Here is a 17,940-nt window from a genome sequence, read left to right on the forward strand (position 1 = left end):
ATTTGAAAATTATTATCATTTGGACTTAAAAAGTTAATTGCTTTGCGATGAGTGTACTTGAATTCTATATATAAAAAACGCAGAGAGTGGCAGTAGCATTATCAAATGGATTTTTCTTGGAACAATAGTTACTACAATAATTGGGATTAAAATTCGGAATTGGAAATGTAAGTGCCAAAATGGTACGTATTAGCTTTTCACAATTTGAAATTCCAGAAATTCATTGCAAATTCTGTGATGATGTTCTGCTTTTCATTATAAAAGAATATACTTTGTGGACAAATTTAAGAGCATTAAAGTTTAGAACCGATGCTTTTTTCCAACTGAATTTCAATATTACGAATATGTGATATTTTTGTTTCTATAAATAGCGAACACTAAAAGGGTTTCGTATACCTTTAACATGCCAAGGACACAGTGTGAGGATTAGGAAAAGAGGGAAGGTTTGGATAGGAGGTGTTGTTGTACATTGAATTTGAATTCCTGAACAAGCAAGGCATTCCACATTCGCATAGTACGGCTTAAAAATGAATCTCTGTACTTAAAAGTACGGCCGAAGTTCGACCGAAGCGTAAACTGATGGGCATTCCTAGAAGCTCAGGTATTACAATTAAATTGTTAAAGGGGAGGAATGCTATTTCACTAGAGCCTAGTCCGTTAAACAGTTCGGTAAAAAAGATTGAGACAAGAAACTTTACGACGATGTTCGAGTGACATAATCGAGTTGATTACGTTCATGTCTCCAATCATTTTAAAAGCTTTTCTTTTAGTACTGTCCAAGAGGCTTAAATAAGTTACTGGAGCACCAGCTCAGAGATGAGACTTATATTCAAGTTCCGGACGTATATAGGTTTTGTGAATTGTAGCCAGATCAGACGGAGAGACAAATTTCTTGCACCGTCCCAAAAGACTTACACAACTTGCGGCATTTTTGACGAAATCACGTATGTAATCGCTTTACAAAAGGTGTTTGCTGATGCACACTCCAAGGATGTCGTCATCGAAACAGTTTATTGGATTAGAAGAAGCATAGATGAAATAATTTATAAAAATGAGGAAAAATGTCAGTGACAAAACGGATCCACACGGGTATCACACTTGAATCTGTCCAAAACATCTTGAATTGAGCGGTTCGAAACAAAATTTATAATCCAACGAAGAAGAGATTCGTCAATACTAAAAGCACGCATTTTTGATAAGAGAGCCTGATGGGAGGCTTTATCAAAAGCCTTTGAAATATCAAATGCAATAACCTTACTTTCTCCAAAAAGATGTTAAGATAAACTATGAGATCACCAGTGGACCTATTGCTACGAAAGCGGTATTGCCGGTCATTAAGAAGCTTTCGTTTTTCCAGATATTTCTTAAGCTAATAGTTAATCAGCGTTTCCATGTCCTTACAAAGAAGGGTAGTTAATGCTATAGGTGGATAGTTTGCGGGGGAATAAGATTCGCTCCCAAAAGTAGAAAACCAAACATTAAAATAAGACTTGGGAGCCATAACTATATTAAAACAGAACATTTTCAAATAGTGACGTTCGAATTTTGACAGTTGATGGCGGCCATTTTGTTAAAGCGTCATCTGTCAAGTTAGCTGGCATGTATCTAACATGGATATAGAACGGGGTGACCCATTTAGTGATTTCTTTTTGAATTAAGGTTCTTTTCATATGATTTCCAAATAAAATTATGCGTTGCTTTGTAATTAAAATATGAAATCCATCCATTTGAAGAAATAAAATGAGTCAAATTACAATGGTCACCTTTTTTCATTAGATTTTATTTAATGTCACCTTGTTCTATACGTACGATTAAAGTTACCACATTATACCCTTACCTTCTATATTTTTAGAATGTAAACAAATATAATTCCAATATTTAAGTTTTACAACATGATATTCTTATCAAAGACTATATTTTTCTTATATTCTGAGTCACATTTTTACTACAACTATATATTTTTTAAATCGACCCCAATATCTCAAAGAAAGTTACACAACGTGACGGAATCACCTTTTAAAACAATCAGACAATAAATCGATAGAAGATAATAAATAATAATAATGTGGTTTTGAATTTAGTTTAATTGGATTACTAGAACATTTAAGTCGTATTGTGATAACTTAATATCTAAGTTCTTAGTGTACCTTCTTGGTGAAAGAAAAATATGGCAACAACGGAAGGTAAAGTTCAAGGCTTAACCCAAGATGAAAAGACTCCTCTAACAACAAGCAGTGGTGACATTGGTGATTCATATACAACACAAATTGTGTCACTAAAATCACCGATATTGCCGCCGACACCCTGGTATGGAGATGTTTCAAGTATAATAATGTTACTTGGTTTAAGTTCAGTTTTATTGTTGGGAATTATTCTCCTGACAGCAATGGTTTCTACTCCAAATATCCAGCATATAGTTTTCGTTGCCTTTGGATTTGTCGTACTTAGTGTATGTGCGATTTTTGTAGAAGCGCTCATGAAGGAATCTTTTTTCTTTTAAACCTTTGAGGGTTGAATAATTTTTACTTTGAAAAAGTTTGTGTTTTGTGTTCATTCGAAAATAAAAACTAATAAGAAAACAATAGTAAATTGGAATTTTTTTCTTCATAGCAACGTTTTCTATCTTAGGCTGTCTTAAAAATTTACCCCCTCCCCAAATTTTTTTTTGACATGTGGTTTCAACAAGACGGTTTCACATGCCACACAGAACGCACAACAATGGACTTATTGAGAGGCGAGTTCGGTGAGCATTTTATTTCCCGTTCATGACCGATCAAATGGCCGTATGGATCGTGCGATTTAACGCCTTTAGACTATTTTTTGTGAGGTAATGTTAAAGCTCATGTATATATACAGACAAGCCCGCTTTAATTGACGCATTGGAAGACAACATTGAATCATTTATTCGTGAGATACCGGCCAAATTTTTTTAAAGGATATGCGATTATTGGATGGATGAACCATTTAAGGCGCAGTCAAGGTCAACATTTGCATCCAATAATCTTCAAACATTAAATTATATCGACCGTACTATCGATTCAAATATAAAGATTTCATGCATTTTTCTGAATTATATTTTTTTTTGAAAAAACTTTTCTATAGCTTTTGAAAAAATCACCCTTTAGTTCTATTATAAACCTCAATTTATTTCTTATGGTCTTAAACTGAGAATTATCGACTTATCAGTATTTAGTCTTTGTGAGATGATTGAATTTAGGCGATTATATATATAATGATCACATAAACACTTAGATCTTGCCAGTTATTCAAATAAAGGAAGCGCTTAGAAGGTGAAGATGAGATGAACTTTTCAGTAGAAGACAACGATGAGTACAATCCCGGTTTAGTAACAGAAACTATCAGTAGCAATGATACGGATTTTAGGAAAATGACACCACGTTTGATTCAGAAGTGGAACCTGAAGAAGCAATAGTATTTGATGTTCTATCAAAATCTCCAAAAAAGCAAAGAAAAAACCGAAAGACCATACTCAATGGAAAGAACAAAATGCTTCCTTGTTAAGAGCCCAAGGTAAGGAATATATTTTTTAAAAAGGTGTAGTTATGAAAGAAAAAAGTGTCAATAATGTATGAACCTGGCAAAAACATGCACTATCAGTATTCACAAAATATTGATATTTTATAAATTATATATTAACGCGAAAAATGCAGTGTTGTTGAGGAACATTCAAATGAAATCTCCAAAACGAAGGGCAACCTTAAGCAAAAGAAACATAACCTACGAATATCACGTTAATGTAGGATGTGCCTACTATCAATACCCCTAGTCCGTATGCCGGAAAGCGATGTGCCAATACCATATCATCCCATCATCTTCTGTTAATCCTTAGCACCGTTGTTAAATCATACGACAATCAAATAAACCACCAGCGAGACAAAAAGAACAAACGACCAGAGAAGAAGAACAATTACGAACACGCTACGGTTACGACATCATCGCGACGCATCGAAATTTCTTATATTATTTGATAATTTTGCTTAAAGTTTAATTTTAGTATAATATTGTTCATACTTAGCGCTGGTGTTGTTTTCTGCGTTTGGACCGAGTTTTGAAAGATAGCACCTCTAGTGTTGACGTGGGAGCTCTGCACTATTTTTTCAATCACGATATTAAAAAATCACATGTCAGCGCATCACCTTGTCTAAAACCTTTTTTGACATCGAAAGGTGCTGTTAAGTTGTTTCCAACTTTTAAGGAGCACACTGATAAGGACCTATCAGTTTGTTGACGATGGGCTGTAGACGTTCACATATTACGGCAGAGAAGGTTTTATAGGCGATGTTAAGTAGACTTATTCCTCTATAGTTGGTGCAGTTTAGAGGGTCTCCTTTTTTCAGGATCGGGCAAACAATACTGAGGTTCCATTCATCGGGCATGTTTTCTTCCGACCATATCTTACAGATAAGTTGGTGCATGCTCCTAACCAACTTATCTCCAGCTGCTTTAAAGAGCTCGGTATTCAAGCTATCCGCTCCAGCGGCTTTATTGGACTTCAGCTTAGATATGGCAACTTTTACTTCGTCTAAGTCGGGAGGACGGGATTGTTGGCTTTCGTCGTCTATGTTGAATCGATTATCCTGCCTGAAAGCGGAATTCGGTTCGTCACCGTTATTCAGTCTACAAAAGTGGTCTTTCCATATCCGCAGCATTGACTACGGTTTCACTATGATGTTTCCGCTTTCGTCCTTGCAGCCTTCGGTTCTAGGTTTGTGTACCTGTGAATTTCGTTTTACCTGTTCATAAAACTTTCAAACTTCATTCCTGTTTTTAAACCTCTCAACATCTTTGACCGCACCCTTCTCATGCCCTCTCTTTTTCCTTCTGAGAAGTCGGTTCTCCTCTCGCCTCTTCTGCTCATAGAGCTCACGAGCAGCTCTCGTCCTTTTATGCAGCGCCGCTTTGCGTGTCTGTTGTTTGGCTGCATTTGCCTGCTGACATTCCTCATCAAACCAGGGGTTCCTTGTTGGTGGCTGTTTGAAACCCAGCACATCAGAGGCGGCTTCTCTGATTGCATCTTGGCAATTTTGCCACTGGTTTTCGATACATTGTGTTGGCGGCAGAGAACTTCGAGAGAGGTTACTTGTAACTCGGTTGGAAAAGGATTTGGCGATCTCTGGCGATTGTAGCCGTTCGACGTTGTACCTTCTCCCAGCACCTCCCTGTTTTGCCTTGGGTCTGGAAATCCGAATTGCTACCTTGGCTACAACGAGGTAGTGGTCCGAATCGATGTTAGATGCTCGGAAAGTTCGTACATCCATGATGCTCTAAGCGTGTCTGGCGTCGATCGCAATATGGTCAATCTGGTTGACGGTAGATTGATCTGGAGAAGTCCAAGTTCCTTTGTGGATGTTGAGGTGTGGAAAACGCGTACTGGATACCATGGCGTTTCGCCCCGCAGCAAAATCTATGAGCCTGAATCCACTGTTGGAAATGTTGTCGTGCAGGCTGTTCTTACCGATTATTCCACCAAAGATGTCTTCAATTCCTAGCTTGGCATTGAAATCGCCCAGGACTATTTTAATATCGTAGCTAGGGCACTGCTCATATGTTTTGTCTAAGAGCTCGAAGAACAAATATTTGGTGTTGTCGTCTTTCTCTTCTGTGGGGGCGTGCGCGCATATCAGGCTAATAATGCCGAATTTAGCATTGATGCGTATGGTCATGAGGCGCTCATTGATGCACCTATAGCTCAAGACTTCTTGCCTAAGTCTGGCTCCAATGACGAAGCCGCATCCAAATAAGCGCTGTTGGTTTTCGTGGTAGCAGTCACCATAGTAAATATCGCAGTTTTTCATCCTCTTTTTGCCCGGCCCGTCCCATCGCATTTCCTGGATGGCGGTGATATCTGCTTTATCTCGTTCTAGGCCCTCCGCTAATTCTTCGGCTGAACTTGGTCTGTTAAGGGACCTAACATTCCACGTGCATATCCGAAGTTCGTTGTCCTTTATTCGTTTGCGTTGGTTGTCAAGAGTAAATCCGTCCGTATCCGAGGCTTGTTGGTTCTTCGCAACTATGAAAGCTTTTAAGTGGCCAGGAAGCCACCCCGACGCACAACCCCCAACCTGGAGGGCCAGATCCTAAGTATAACTCCAAGGATGGGGAGCCGGATAAAGCCGATATCAGTTATTTTTGCTTTAAGTTAATAAGGAATCCAACACCGTAGAGGCCTTTTGTTTCTCCTACGTAGCAAAAGATATCATGTTCATTATTTATTATTTTTTGTCCTAGTAATCTTGTTTCTGATAGTCCTATAATGTCCCATTTAATTTTCTCCAGTACTTGTCTTAATTCTTCGTGTTTCTCATCTGACGAAAGTGTCCTGACATTTAAAGTACAGATCTTTAGAGTTCCGTGTTGGTTCTTGTGGGTACAGTTTCTTGTTTCATTGTTCTTATATGAGGGGTGTTTATCTACTCTTCCCACTGTGATCAACCGGGTTGGAAAGGAAATATCATGTTAGAGGTACAAAATCAGATATGTTCGATGTGAACAGAAATATTTTTATTTTGACTACACTCATATCCAATATTTTTATGAGCTTAGAAAATTTAAAACCTACCAGCACTATGTACATATGTCCATAAACCTTTTAACAAAATGCTCTTAAGCCATAACACCTCAAAAGAACAATGAGAAAGTGAAAATACTGTATAAGGTATTGATTTTTGGATACATGGGTAGGTATGTTTATTGGCCATACCTTTGGCTTTGGTCTAAAAGTGATAATTGAAAATCACACAAAAGAAACATTTAAGCAAAGTGGGGGTTGAAAAACTAAATTGATTTTTTGTATAACTTTGAGCTTGAAAATCGAAAAGTTGAGAGTACTTAATTCTTGTATGTATTCTAATGTAAACTTTTAACAATAGTCTATTAATGAAAGTTATATGAAAGTATGGGATTGAACTTAAAGTTAGTATGAAAATATGCACTTTGCACTATCGGAACTTGTATGCTGCATTCTTATTCCTTCCACGTTCAAGTTCTATTCCGATTGTATAAGAAAGTTTATTTAGCTTAGTGATTTTTATTTTGAAATTCCATTCCTTTTTATACACGTTTTATATGTAAGTCCAAATCAAAATGCATTAATTTGCCAATGACATAAAGAACAACAAAAAACAAAGTCTTAAACCCTCATACACTATCTTAAACTTGCGCAAAATAAAACGAAAGCAAAATTAAATTCACCTCGAAGCCATAGAAACTTATTTCCGACGCACTAAATGAAACTTATTCAATTAGGGCCAGGTATAAAGACAATGTACAAATGACAGAAAAACTCAAAGTATTCTGCGACACGAACCACGAACAAACGACTAAACAAAAAAAAATAAAAATAAAATAATATTTTTTTTTAATTTAAATAACTTTGGATATTAATAATAGTAACAAGAAATAAATTCATAATAATAAAATAAAACTAACAAATACCTTTCTAATTTTTTCCAAAATTTCTCAGTGAAACAGGGTGACATTCCCACAGTTAAACCAAAAAAGGATAATTAATAAAATTAATTAAATCGATTAATAAAAATAATCATGGTTGTAAATTTTAAAGTTTTCAAAAAATGCTCCCCAAATTCAAAAGTCACCTTGTATATGGGACGACGAGAATTCGTTGATTCGGTTACCGTTATTGAACCTGTTGGTATGTAAAATATACATATAAGTGTATCTGTGTATATATATTATCCTTAGTATATTAACAAAATTTGTTTTATTTAATAAAAGGATAAAAAGAGAAAATTTCATAACAAATATCAAATACCAATTTATGTAATTGGATCCTTTTATTATTTATAACGAAGTGCTATTGTTATATTTTTTGGAATTTTGATTTTAAATTAGATTTTTTTTGTTGTGTCAGTTATTCTAATATAAATAATATCAAAATAATAAAAAAAAATCCATGCATACATTATTAATTACAATTTAATTGGATTTTTGACATGGAAAGAAAAAATAAATATGTAGGTTAAACGGACATAATCGCTCAATTTTCAATACTCAATTAAAATATTGTGTGTTACAATTAATTTAAAAACTGTATAGAAAACATAATCCTTTATTAATAATCAAGCAGAAGTTGGAAGAACTTGACTTAAAAAGAAGTTTAGAAATCATCAAAAACAAATTTGAATTAGTTTCATTTAGAATAGCCCCACTATTAAGGTAAATGTCACATTTGAAGCTGTCATCTTTTGACATTTGTCAGGTAAAAGTTACATGAAATTTGTTAAACTTCACTAAAAAATAGTGACACTTCGCAGTAAATTTTTCCTGGCCTTGTTACTTCTCGGCCTTGAAGAGAGAACATCATTTTCCTCTTTGCAGTGGAAAAAACTTCCTTTGTTTTATCTTAGAAAACACTCATGTTTCTAATACAAAGTATAGTTGATTTCTGAAGTATCACCTATGACCTAGATTTTGTATAAAGTGGGTCATGACTCATGGGGCTAACTTGCAGAGTTTCTTAAGTCTATTATTTGAACTCCAATGCTTTTCAAAAGTCTTCATAATTTCAGCGATTGTTCGTCAGTAAAGCTTAAAAAATCTTAACATTTAAATCATCACTTTTGAGAGTTCTAATAATTTGAACTGTTTAGTTTCTGAGCGTAAATAGAAAACATTCAAATTGGCTGCGTTCAATCTCGTGTTTTATAGAGTATCTTGGATAGGTGTATTTTTAGATACCTTGTTGAACGAGCTGTCAAAAAAATAAAAAAAACTTTTAGCTGTTCACAGAAAGCAGAGAAACATTTAAGCATCGATGTTTTGAAGTTTAAAAAATAGATCATATAATTACCTTCTAAAATTCGGAGGCAAATAGCTTCCACATCGTGTATTATGTACAGAACATCCTCAAATACAACTTCAACTAACATTTTGTATCCCTTTGTTTACCAGCAAATACAAAAAGCTGAAATCAATTTTCGAGTATCTTGAAATTCATGTGTTGAATCAGGTATTCTGTCAGATACCTACATACCCCAGAAATTCTTGAATACCTTTGGATTGCTTTTTTGACATCTCAGCTGTTTTTGATCAGCTGTTATTTTACACGTAAAACAGTAACAAAACGGTATCCGGATGCCCTATCTGTCTGAGATTGAACATAGCCATTATGACACTTCAAATGTCTGCTCAGCTTGACAGGTGTCACATTCCACCGCCACAAACTTAAATCCACCGCATTATGGACCATATACTTAAATTCCAAAGTGTATCTAACAGTATTAAAGTACTCAATAAAAGTCATTCAAAAAGGTATTGTGTGTGTACTTTGCTTTAACGACTTCTTGAAATTTAACAGCAGTGCGGGCTTTTTATTATGTATTATATAATATAGGTTATTGCTTCAATCCACAAATAGAGAAATATTAATTTTAAACGGGGATTAGTGACCTTGACCTGAAAAGGTAAGATTCTTATTTTTATATAAAAAAAAGCTGCTTTGGAGGTGTTAAGGAGCCTTACCTTCGCCTTTTATCTTCATTAAAATAAATTTTATTAAAGGTTTCTTTGGGATTTGTAAAAAATAATCATAATTAATGAAACAACATATTGTTAAGGTGCTAGAATTTTAATAGTAATACATTTTCAAAATATTTAGCAATTTAAAATTTTATTTTATAACTCGCTTTTGTAAATGCGTCTTAAAAGTGACAGTTCTTAAAAATTAGCAAATAAACCTTTACCTAATGAACGGGTCTTTAAGTTTAAAATGTCAGAAACTAAGGGGCCAGCTATAGCAATCATTGAAACCGATTCGGACAAATTTTTGAATCGATATTTGCTGGTGTTTCCCTTTGATTAGAAACGAAAATTATATTTCAACTGATCGATGGGAAAAAATGTGTAATTGCACATTTATTTTTTTCTCTAAAAATGTATTTATTTAATTTCATAAACAGCTGATAGTTTCATGTCCAAAAGTGGAACGAATTTTTCCGCTGATTTGTGTTCCAATTTCATACAATTCCAATGACAGATATCTGTCAGCAAAAATTTGTCGATGGATTTCAATAAGGACATTTATTGCAATGGAAGACATTTTTAATGATAGCTATAAACGACCTGTCAAACAATTTCAAATGTTTGTTTTGAATGATGAAAACCAATGATAAATATAACTGGAGTCAAAGAAATCACATGGAATGAGCTTAAAGTTCAAGTATTTATGTTGTTATTTATTAAAATGTTTAGAGTTAATATAATAACTAAATATTTTTAATTTAGTAATTTACTAAAAGAAGTCTGATAAATTAAATGAATCGTTTAAATGATCTCACGCCAATGTCTTCACAATCAGAAGATAATTTTTCTTAAGTGAAGATTTAAGATACCATTTGTTTAATACATGGATTCAGACCGTAAATTTAATTTTTTAATACAAGCGCATTTCCATGGTAAGTTAATTTTTTTCATTCTGGTACTTTCCAAATTTGAGTACTAGTATCGAGACTTGTACTCGTTATTGTTTTTCTTGTGCAGTTTTTCAAGTACTTTAAATTCCTTTTTAATTTCTTAATTATTTTAAGCCCTGTTAAATAACTTTTAATAAGAAAATAGTTGGAAAAATGAAAACTTATAAACTTACATACTTACTTTTGCAATTAAAAAGTTGTAATTTATCAAAGTTGGAAGTGTAGAAGAATTGCAAATACTTGTACTCAAATACTTCGTATACGATTAAGTTCATATAGGAATGAATATTTCAAACCCAGGAGATACACCCCTTTCTTGGGTTAAAAAATAGGGGATCAAATGTTAATATTTTGGTTGCAATTTTGTATGGCTTCATCAACATAACATAGAACACAACTTATCGATTTTCACTCTTGGTTTGCATTTTAAAATTTTAATCTTTAAATGTGCTTCATGTCTTAAGGCAGTAAGTTTGTATGCATTGTAGGTAGTAGATAGGTATCATTTCAAAACTTGTTGACCATGAGAAAGGCAATCTGAGTTCAAGATATCTTTAGCTGATTTAGGTCTTTTTGAAAGTTGTATAACAATATGTGATTAGATACCACCCAATTTTTTAATTTTATTTTATTAATGCAGAGATTTTAAAAGCTTAATTTACTAAGTACTTTTTTGAGCTAAGATTATAAATAAAAAATGTTTATCAGTTTTTAAAATGAACTAAATGTGTACAGTACTTCTTAGTTAAATATGAATTTTCAAAAAAAAAAGTTCATTTTCATTCATTTAAAATTCATTTAAAAATTATTTAAATTTACCGTTATTTTCGGAATCAAATCAAGATTTTTTGTAAGTTTTCTTGCGAGTTTTTGTATTTTTGAAAATACACAAACATTTTGAGTTTTTTCAAAGAAAAATTAACTAATTTCAAAAATAATAATACTAATGCGACAGCACTGGTAGTGTGAAAGCATCCAGTGAAATTCATGTTTTGCAACACATTTTGTATGGCTTATTGATAAAGTCAGTGCTGTCGAGTATTCTAGTGTTCAAAAATCGTACAAATTTTGAAATCTTTGAAAGGCTTGAAATTTTGAGTTTTTTTTCCGAAAAAAAGAAACTAATATTTAGCGTAAGGCTGTTACTATTAGTATATGCTCATTTTTAAGCAGGGCTAGCGATTTGTACTTTTCTTGAAAAAAAATGTATTTTTTTTTATTTTCATTTACAGATGGAATCGTCGTCCTAGATGATGAATACGTCAAGCAAAACCGCAAGGTTTTCGTCCAACTACTATGTAATTTCCGCTATGGACGAGAAGAAGACGAGATGATGGGTCTCAACTTCCAGAAGGAGCTAACTTTAGCTTCGCAGCAAGTTTATCCGCAGCAAAAAGTTGACATGAACCTAACCAAGTTGCAGGATCGTCTCCTGCCCAAGTTAGGTTCAAATGCTTTTCCTTTTGTTCTAGCAATGCCACTAAGCTCTCCAGCTTCAGTGGTGTTGCAGCAAAAGGCTAGCGAAGAAGGACAACCTTGTGGTGTCCAATACTTCGTAAAGGTGTTTACGGGTGATTCGGAAGTTGATCGATCTCATCGCCGAAGTACGGTAAATTTGGCTATTCGTAAGGTGCAATATGCACCAACGAAGCCCGGAATTCAGCCGTGCACGGTGGTGAGGAAGGATTTCCTCTTGTCACCTGGCGAGCTGGAACTGGAAGTTACACTGGACAAACAGCTGTATCATCATGGGGAGCGTATGGCCATCAATGTTTGTGTTAGAAATAACTCAAACAAGGTAATAAAAAAGTTTATAAGAGATTTAAGAACGATTATATATAACAAAAGATGGTTGTTTCAAAATTTTCAAGGTGGTGAAGAAAATAAAAGCAATGGTACAACAAGGTGTAGATGTAGTGCTATTCCAAAATGGTCAATTCAGGAATACTATAGCTTTTGTGGAAACTAGTGAAGGTTGTCCAATACAACCGGGCTCTAGCCTGCAAAAGGTTATGTACATGGTTCCAAATTTGGCTGCAAATATCGATCGGTCGGGAATAGCTATTGAAGGTGATGTTAAGCGCAAGGAAGTTGTTCTAGCCTCAACAACTTTGTAAGTTTTTTTTTAACATATATGTACGAATATTTTAATGTAATCGTATTGGCTTTTTGTTCATTTTAAGACTGGCTGCCCAAGAAAGTCGAGATGCATTCGGAATAATTGTTTCGTATGCAGTAAAAGTAAAACTTTTCCTTGGCGCTCTGGGAGGAGAACTTTGCGCTGAATTGCCATTCATATTGATGCATCCAAAGGTAACAGAAAATCATTATATTTTGTTAACAAGTCCTTAGACTTAACAATACTTTTCTTACAGCCAAGTCGCAAACAAGAAGAAGCCGGCGCTGACCTTAACTCTGAGAAAAACATCATTTAAGCAGACAATAAACAAACATTTATAAAAAAAAAAAAAACAAAAATAAAAACAAAAAAACGGATGATTTTCTAACGATGGACTGACCGAGCTTTTTAACGAAGGAATACGCACGCTAACGATTCTCTCTACTGAAAACTTAACCTTTTGGAGTTTTCAAAGAAAAAAAAATTATAAGAATTTTTGTATATCTCTTTGATTTTGAGATTTTGGTTTTTATGTTCAATTATAGCAAAATAATATAATAATTTTTAAGATGTCAATGCAAAATCGATCACATCGTCGGTTTAAAAAATAATTATAATAATTAAAATATTTAAAGTAAGAATGGTGACGTTGCATAGCAACTTTATTATTATGTAAATTATACATAAATATATGATAAGTTGTTGCAAATTGTACCTAATTAAAAATATACTATATACACCTATTGTACCTATCTATATATATAAATTATTATTAAATCTATACTATATTCCATAGTAAGATACTTTAATACAAGTAAGAATGCAATAAAATCTTTTCATTGTTAATTTATCAAAAAATGAAAAGACATATATTTAAAAAAAGAGATGAATATGATTTTTAAATAAATTTATTCTACGAAAATGTGTTTGTGATAAATATAGGAAATGAAATAAAATACAAAAAAAAAATAAAACACAAATTGATTCTAATTTAATTTAGGAAAAAAAAACTGCAATCAATCTCGGTTATCTCTTGTCATGTTTTATTAACATATAAAATTATAGCAAGCCATTTAGACAGTTGTCAACTTCTGACATTTCACTAACTCACTACTGGCGCTACATGTCATTACAGTTTAATTGATTTATTAAAGGAAACGTTTGGTAATTGCATTATTTTACATTTCGTTATTGATTTATTTGCTTCGAAAATCAATTATTGCCAGTTTTTAGTAATTTTTTTTTCTGAACAAGACTGTTCATGATTTTCTAAATAACACCAAATGTCAAAAACGTTGTTATACGTTGAATTAATTTAATCTTTAGGTAATATCAATAAACCTATACAAATTGCAGAATCACATCTCAGGGACAAATTTTGTGTTGACCTTAACAATAAATAAAATGTTTCTTTTTTCAAACACCTATAGAACTCCTTTACCAATTTTTTTTTTCAAACTGAATAGATTTTTTAAGTCAGAGAAAATCATTAAATGGGTCAAGAGAAGACTCTGTAATATCTTACCCTAAGTTATACGCAACCAAAGTAAATTACATGGAATTTACATTACAAAAGAAAAAACTTACCGCCTTAAAGTATTTTTCTTTATCATCACAAAATATGTAAAATAAACTAAATCTGGTTTAAATTTACGTGACGGTACACTTAACATTCTTATTGAGATTACAGAAATTGGGTATATACTATAAGACCATAACACCAGTTGATTTACAACATAAATAAGTGTTTACCATAATATTTCCTATAATATAAGTATAAACATTCAAGGACCCATAATAAATAGCTATTTATGTCGAACAAAATTTTAGTTGAATTTTTATTCACACAATTTGTGATACATCATCATAATATAATCGAAAATTTACTGTGTCTTAAAATATTCTAATTTTATATGAATACAGCTATTGTATGCGTAGAAATAATGGCGTATTGTTATTATTATTTGTCCTACAATATCCATTCATGCATAATATTATTTTAGTACTCGTATGTGTACTTAAAATAAACATAATCCAATGATAATGCTAACACACCATAATAATCGTAATAATTTTGAAGGAATTTTCATATACCTATACAATGATGATTTTATAAAGGTTAGGACTTGGGTTAAGGACGTAAAACGTTTTGCTTGCTTTTTTACTCAATTGTTTTTTGTGTGATGGTTGAAAGATTTGAATGTTGCTTTAATAATTTTAAGCTCAAGAATTTTGAACGTTATGATTATCAATATTGAAATAAAAAGTAAGACTCATAAAAAACATGGATTTCTAAAAGATCACAATCAATTTATTGTCAAAGAGACACATTTTTAGTGCGAAATGACTTTAAGAGTTAACTCTTCAATCCAGTTTATTAGTTGATTTTAGTTCAGGAGTTCAAAATAAATCACCCAGGGACTAATTTCATTAAATTTATAATATAAATACATAATTTAAAGTTAAACTTAGATTCTTGTTGACAAATTTGAAACCTTTTTTGCTGTCAGGTTGACAGATATTTTTGTTCACATTGAACAATTTTTAACAAACAATGTTTCAAAAGAAAAAGAATTATATTTAGACTATTCGAATTTTATTTTTATTGAATATTAGTTTTGAATTTATTGAAAAACTTTACTTTTTTTAAAATAAAAGTATAAAATACTTCAAAGATAATATATCTAAAGAAATAGTTTTGTTAATGGGAGTAGTTTACTTGAAACAGAAAAAACCTAATTCAGCAAAGTTAGCATGTTTAGGTACTCATTGAAAAAAATATCAATATAAATTATAATCCTTAAATTTCTTAAAAACTAAGAGTTTTCACATAATTGCAATTTTTCTTAAGAATCAGTTTTTTTTCCTAATTATATTCCAAATAAGGAAATAAAAACTTTACGACTTCAAACTTGTTTCATCTTAAAGGGCACTTATAACACTGTATTTTTTTAATTCAATTATAACTAATAAATATAAAAACCTTCCACATTACAACCAACAAAAATATCTTGAAACACATTATGACATTGGCGCAACATTTTTAGCAACCTACTCTTATTGTTAATAGTTTAAAAATTTACTAGTTAGCAATTTGCTAATTATTTAGCAATTTACTAAGGGACTGCAAAACTATAAAGCTTTCTTTTTGTTTTGCTTATAAGTAGATTTTTAAATGCCTTTTATTTAAAAACAAGCATCCAAATATGTCTAAAAAGTGACAGTTCGTGAAAATAAACAAAGCAAATGCACTTAAACACACCTACTGTTGACTGGAAAATTAAATCTCCAGTTCTAATAGGAATAATTGTACAAGTGTCATATGGATTTAGCAAATTGTTTAAAGCGTACCTTGGATCGAAATTTACATTCAGATTCGATTCAATCCCTCAATCCACTCTTGTAACCTAAACAGAGTGTTAGTGCACCATAATTCATGCATTCATTCATTGTTTCATTCAGCTACATAGGTCATCTTCTTCTTTCTTTTGGTCTGCGGAAATTAACAGCAACAGTTAGTTTGTAAATTCTTGTGCTTTGTGTCTGCGATCGTCTCAAATTGAAAATAAAATAATTAATTAAAATGTTTACATTTAATGTGCGATTAAATAAATTCAAACAAAATATTAAGAAAGTTATAAAGTTTGATTTTATTTAAAGTATTTTTCTGTAAAATGTGGAATAGAATGCAATTCGTTTTCTTTTCATTTTCATTCATCGTGTAGCTCGTTCGGTCGGGGGTGGGTATTCGTATTCGGCTCGGTAGTGTTCGTTGATAATCGTGGATTGGCGGTTTATTTGAAAATTTGAATTCTGTCTGTTTAGTGATTATTTCATTATTTTTTTGTTGTGTTGTAAAAAAGTGAAGTAAAATATAATAAAAGTTAAATTTTTAAGAAAGAAAAGGTTTTAAGTGTGTAGTAGTTGAAAGTAAATGTTTTTAAATTTTGATTTCGTGTCTCGCGATCGGGTTCGGGAGTGCATTTTTAATATCTGGCTGACGGTATTTGAAACTGAATAGGTACTTTAAATGGGTAAGTTTCTTTTTTTCTCTTATAAAAATGTGCAAAATTATATAAAATTTTCCAATACGAAGGAAATATTTTTGGTTATAGTTTGTTTTGGAATTAGTAAAAGTTTCCGATAACAATGCGATTCTTAATAGGGCCAATATTTAGCCATTAAATTAAAAAAAAAGTACAATAGTTAAAAAAGTATTGACAATTATAGTTTTACAGTTCAATTTGATCTTACAAATTGAAAAAGAGGATTTCTTCAATGTTGGCATTAATGATTACTTGCAATGTTTGGTAAATCGAATACATAGGGTTTTGCAATAAGGGCGGGTAGATGATGAAAATTGTAATTATGGCGTTTGCTGTGGGGAACGGACATGCCGCTGCCGTCCTGCTCGAACCACATGTCGTCTTAGTCCACATGGTTTAATTTGGCCTATAAGAAACTAGTTATCATCGTTATGTTGCTCTCGCTATTGACGGTGACCGTCTCTCTAAAGTATTTTTTAAAAAAGTACGGACCTAAAATCCACACCAAACGGTAACTTTTTGAGGATGCATTATCACCTGGTGAAACTCTCGTAGGTTGTCCCTTATAGGGAAATTTAGCTTGTTAACACTTCCATTCATTAAAAAATGCGCCTCGTCACTAAAGATGATTTTTCGGCCAAAATTGGGGTCCTTTTCCAAACGATTCGAAGCAGAGTCAGCGAACAAACGGCATTGTCCATTTGAGCTTCAGGGTCTTGGAACCGACGCAAAATTCACCAAAGTGAAGTCTGTGACAGGCCGAGTTCTCGAGCACGGCGGGGACTAGACTCCCTAGGGGTTCTGCTGTACACTTTCACTGACCACAGCGATGTTCTCGGCCGATCTTTCTGTCTTGAGTTCCTTAAACGTACGGGTGTAAGCTGATTATTTACTGAACCAGTCGTCTCAAATTTGGCCTTCAAACGTTGAAAAGTCTACTGTGAATGTGAAGGGCCACCACGTTTACCGTAAAATAGGCGCAATGCTCCTAATGTTTGCCAAAATCTACCCGCTCCAATTTATAAACCCCATACTACAGGTTGTGTGGTTTACCGCGATATTAAGTTCCAATTTTAAATTAAATCCTTTTAAGGTCGGATTTTGAAAAAAAAATTGTATGTTTTTTCAATGTTTGTCCCTGATGAGTCCATACATTTTCTATAGGATTAAATTCAGGATATTGCAGGGAAGTTTTAAGTTGCCTTTGAAAACTAAAGAGCAACCACTTACTAGTTTTGAAGGCTTCGTTTTTTTGAAAAACAAATACATTTTTAAAAAACAAGCTTTCAACATTGTCATTTAAATGACTACGCAAAATTTAATG

The 17,940-nt window shown here is 32.6% G+C and overlaps 1 protein-coding gene and 1 long non-coding RNA gene across 2 annotated transcripts; both read left to right on the forward strand.

Annotated features, from left to right (window-relative positions):
- The first annotated feature begins 1,992 nt into the window (after positions 1-1,992).
- Positions 1,993-2,589, forward strand: LOC129952334 (uncharacterized). Its single transcript, XR_008782295.1, has 2 exons — positions 1,993-2,324; positions 2,385-2,589. It is a non-coding gene; the product is annotated as an uncharacterized LOC129952334 (long non-coding RNA).
- Positions 2,590-7,307: 4,718 nt separating this feature from the next.
- On the forward strand, positions 7,308-13,326 carry LOC129952581 (phosrestin-2). Its single transcript, XM_056065238.1, has 5 exons — positions 7,308-7,672; positions 11,684-12,249; positions 12,323-12,564; positions 12,635-12,764; positions 12,827-13,326. Exons 1-5 carry the CDS (start codon positions 7,564-7,566, stop codon positions 12,884-12,886), a joined length of 1,107 nt encoding a protein of 368 aa, XP_055921213.1. The 5' UTR covers positions 7,308-7,563; the 3' UTR covers positions 12,887-13,326.
- The last annotated feature ends 4,614 nt before the right edge of the window (positions 13,327-17,940 follow it).

This window comes from Eupeodes corollae, chromosome 3, assembly GCF_945859685.1.
Source record: "Eupeodes corollae chromosome 3, idEupCoro1.1, whole genome shotgun sequence".
Taxonomy (NCBI): Eukaryota; Metazoa; Arthropoda; class Insecta; order Diptera; family Syrphidae; genus Eupeodes; species Eupeodes corollae.

Coding starts and splice junctions, on each gene's coding strand:
- LOC129952581 (XM_056065238.1), top strand. CDS start 7,564: ATGGTTGTAAATTTTAAAGTTTTCAAAAAATGCTCCCCAAATTCAAAA. Junction 12,250..12,322: donor TTAGAAATAACTCAAACAAG/GTAATAAAAAAG, acceptor AAAATTTTCAAG/GTGGTGAAGAAAATAAAAGC. Junction 12,765..12,826: donor TCATATTGATGCATCCAAAG/GTAACAGAAAAT, acceptor CTTTTCTTACAG/CCAAGTCGCAAACAAGAAGA.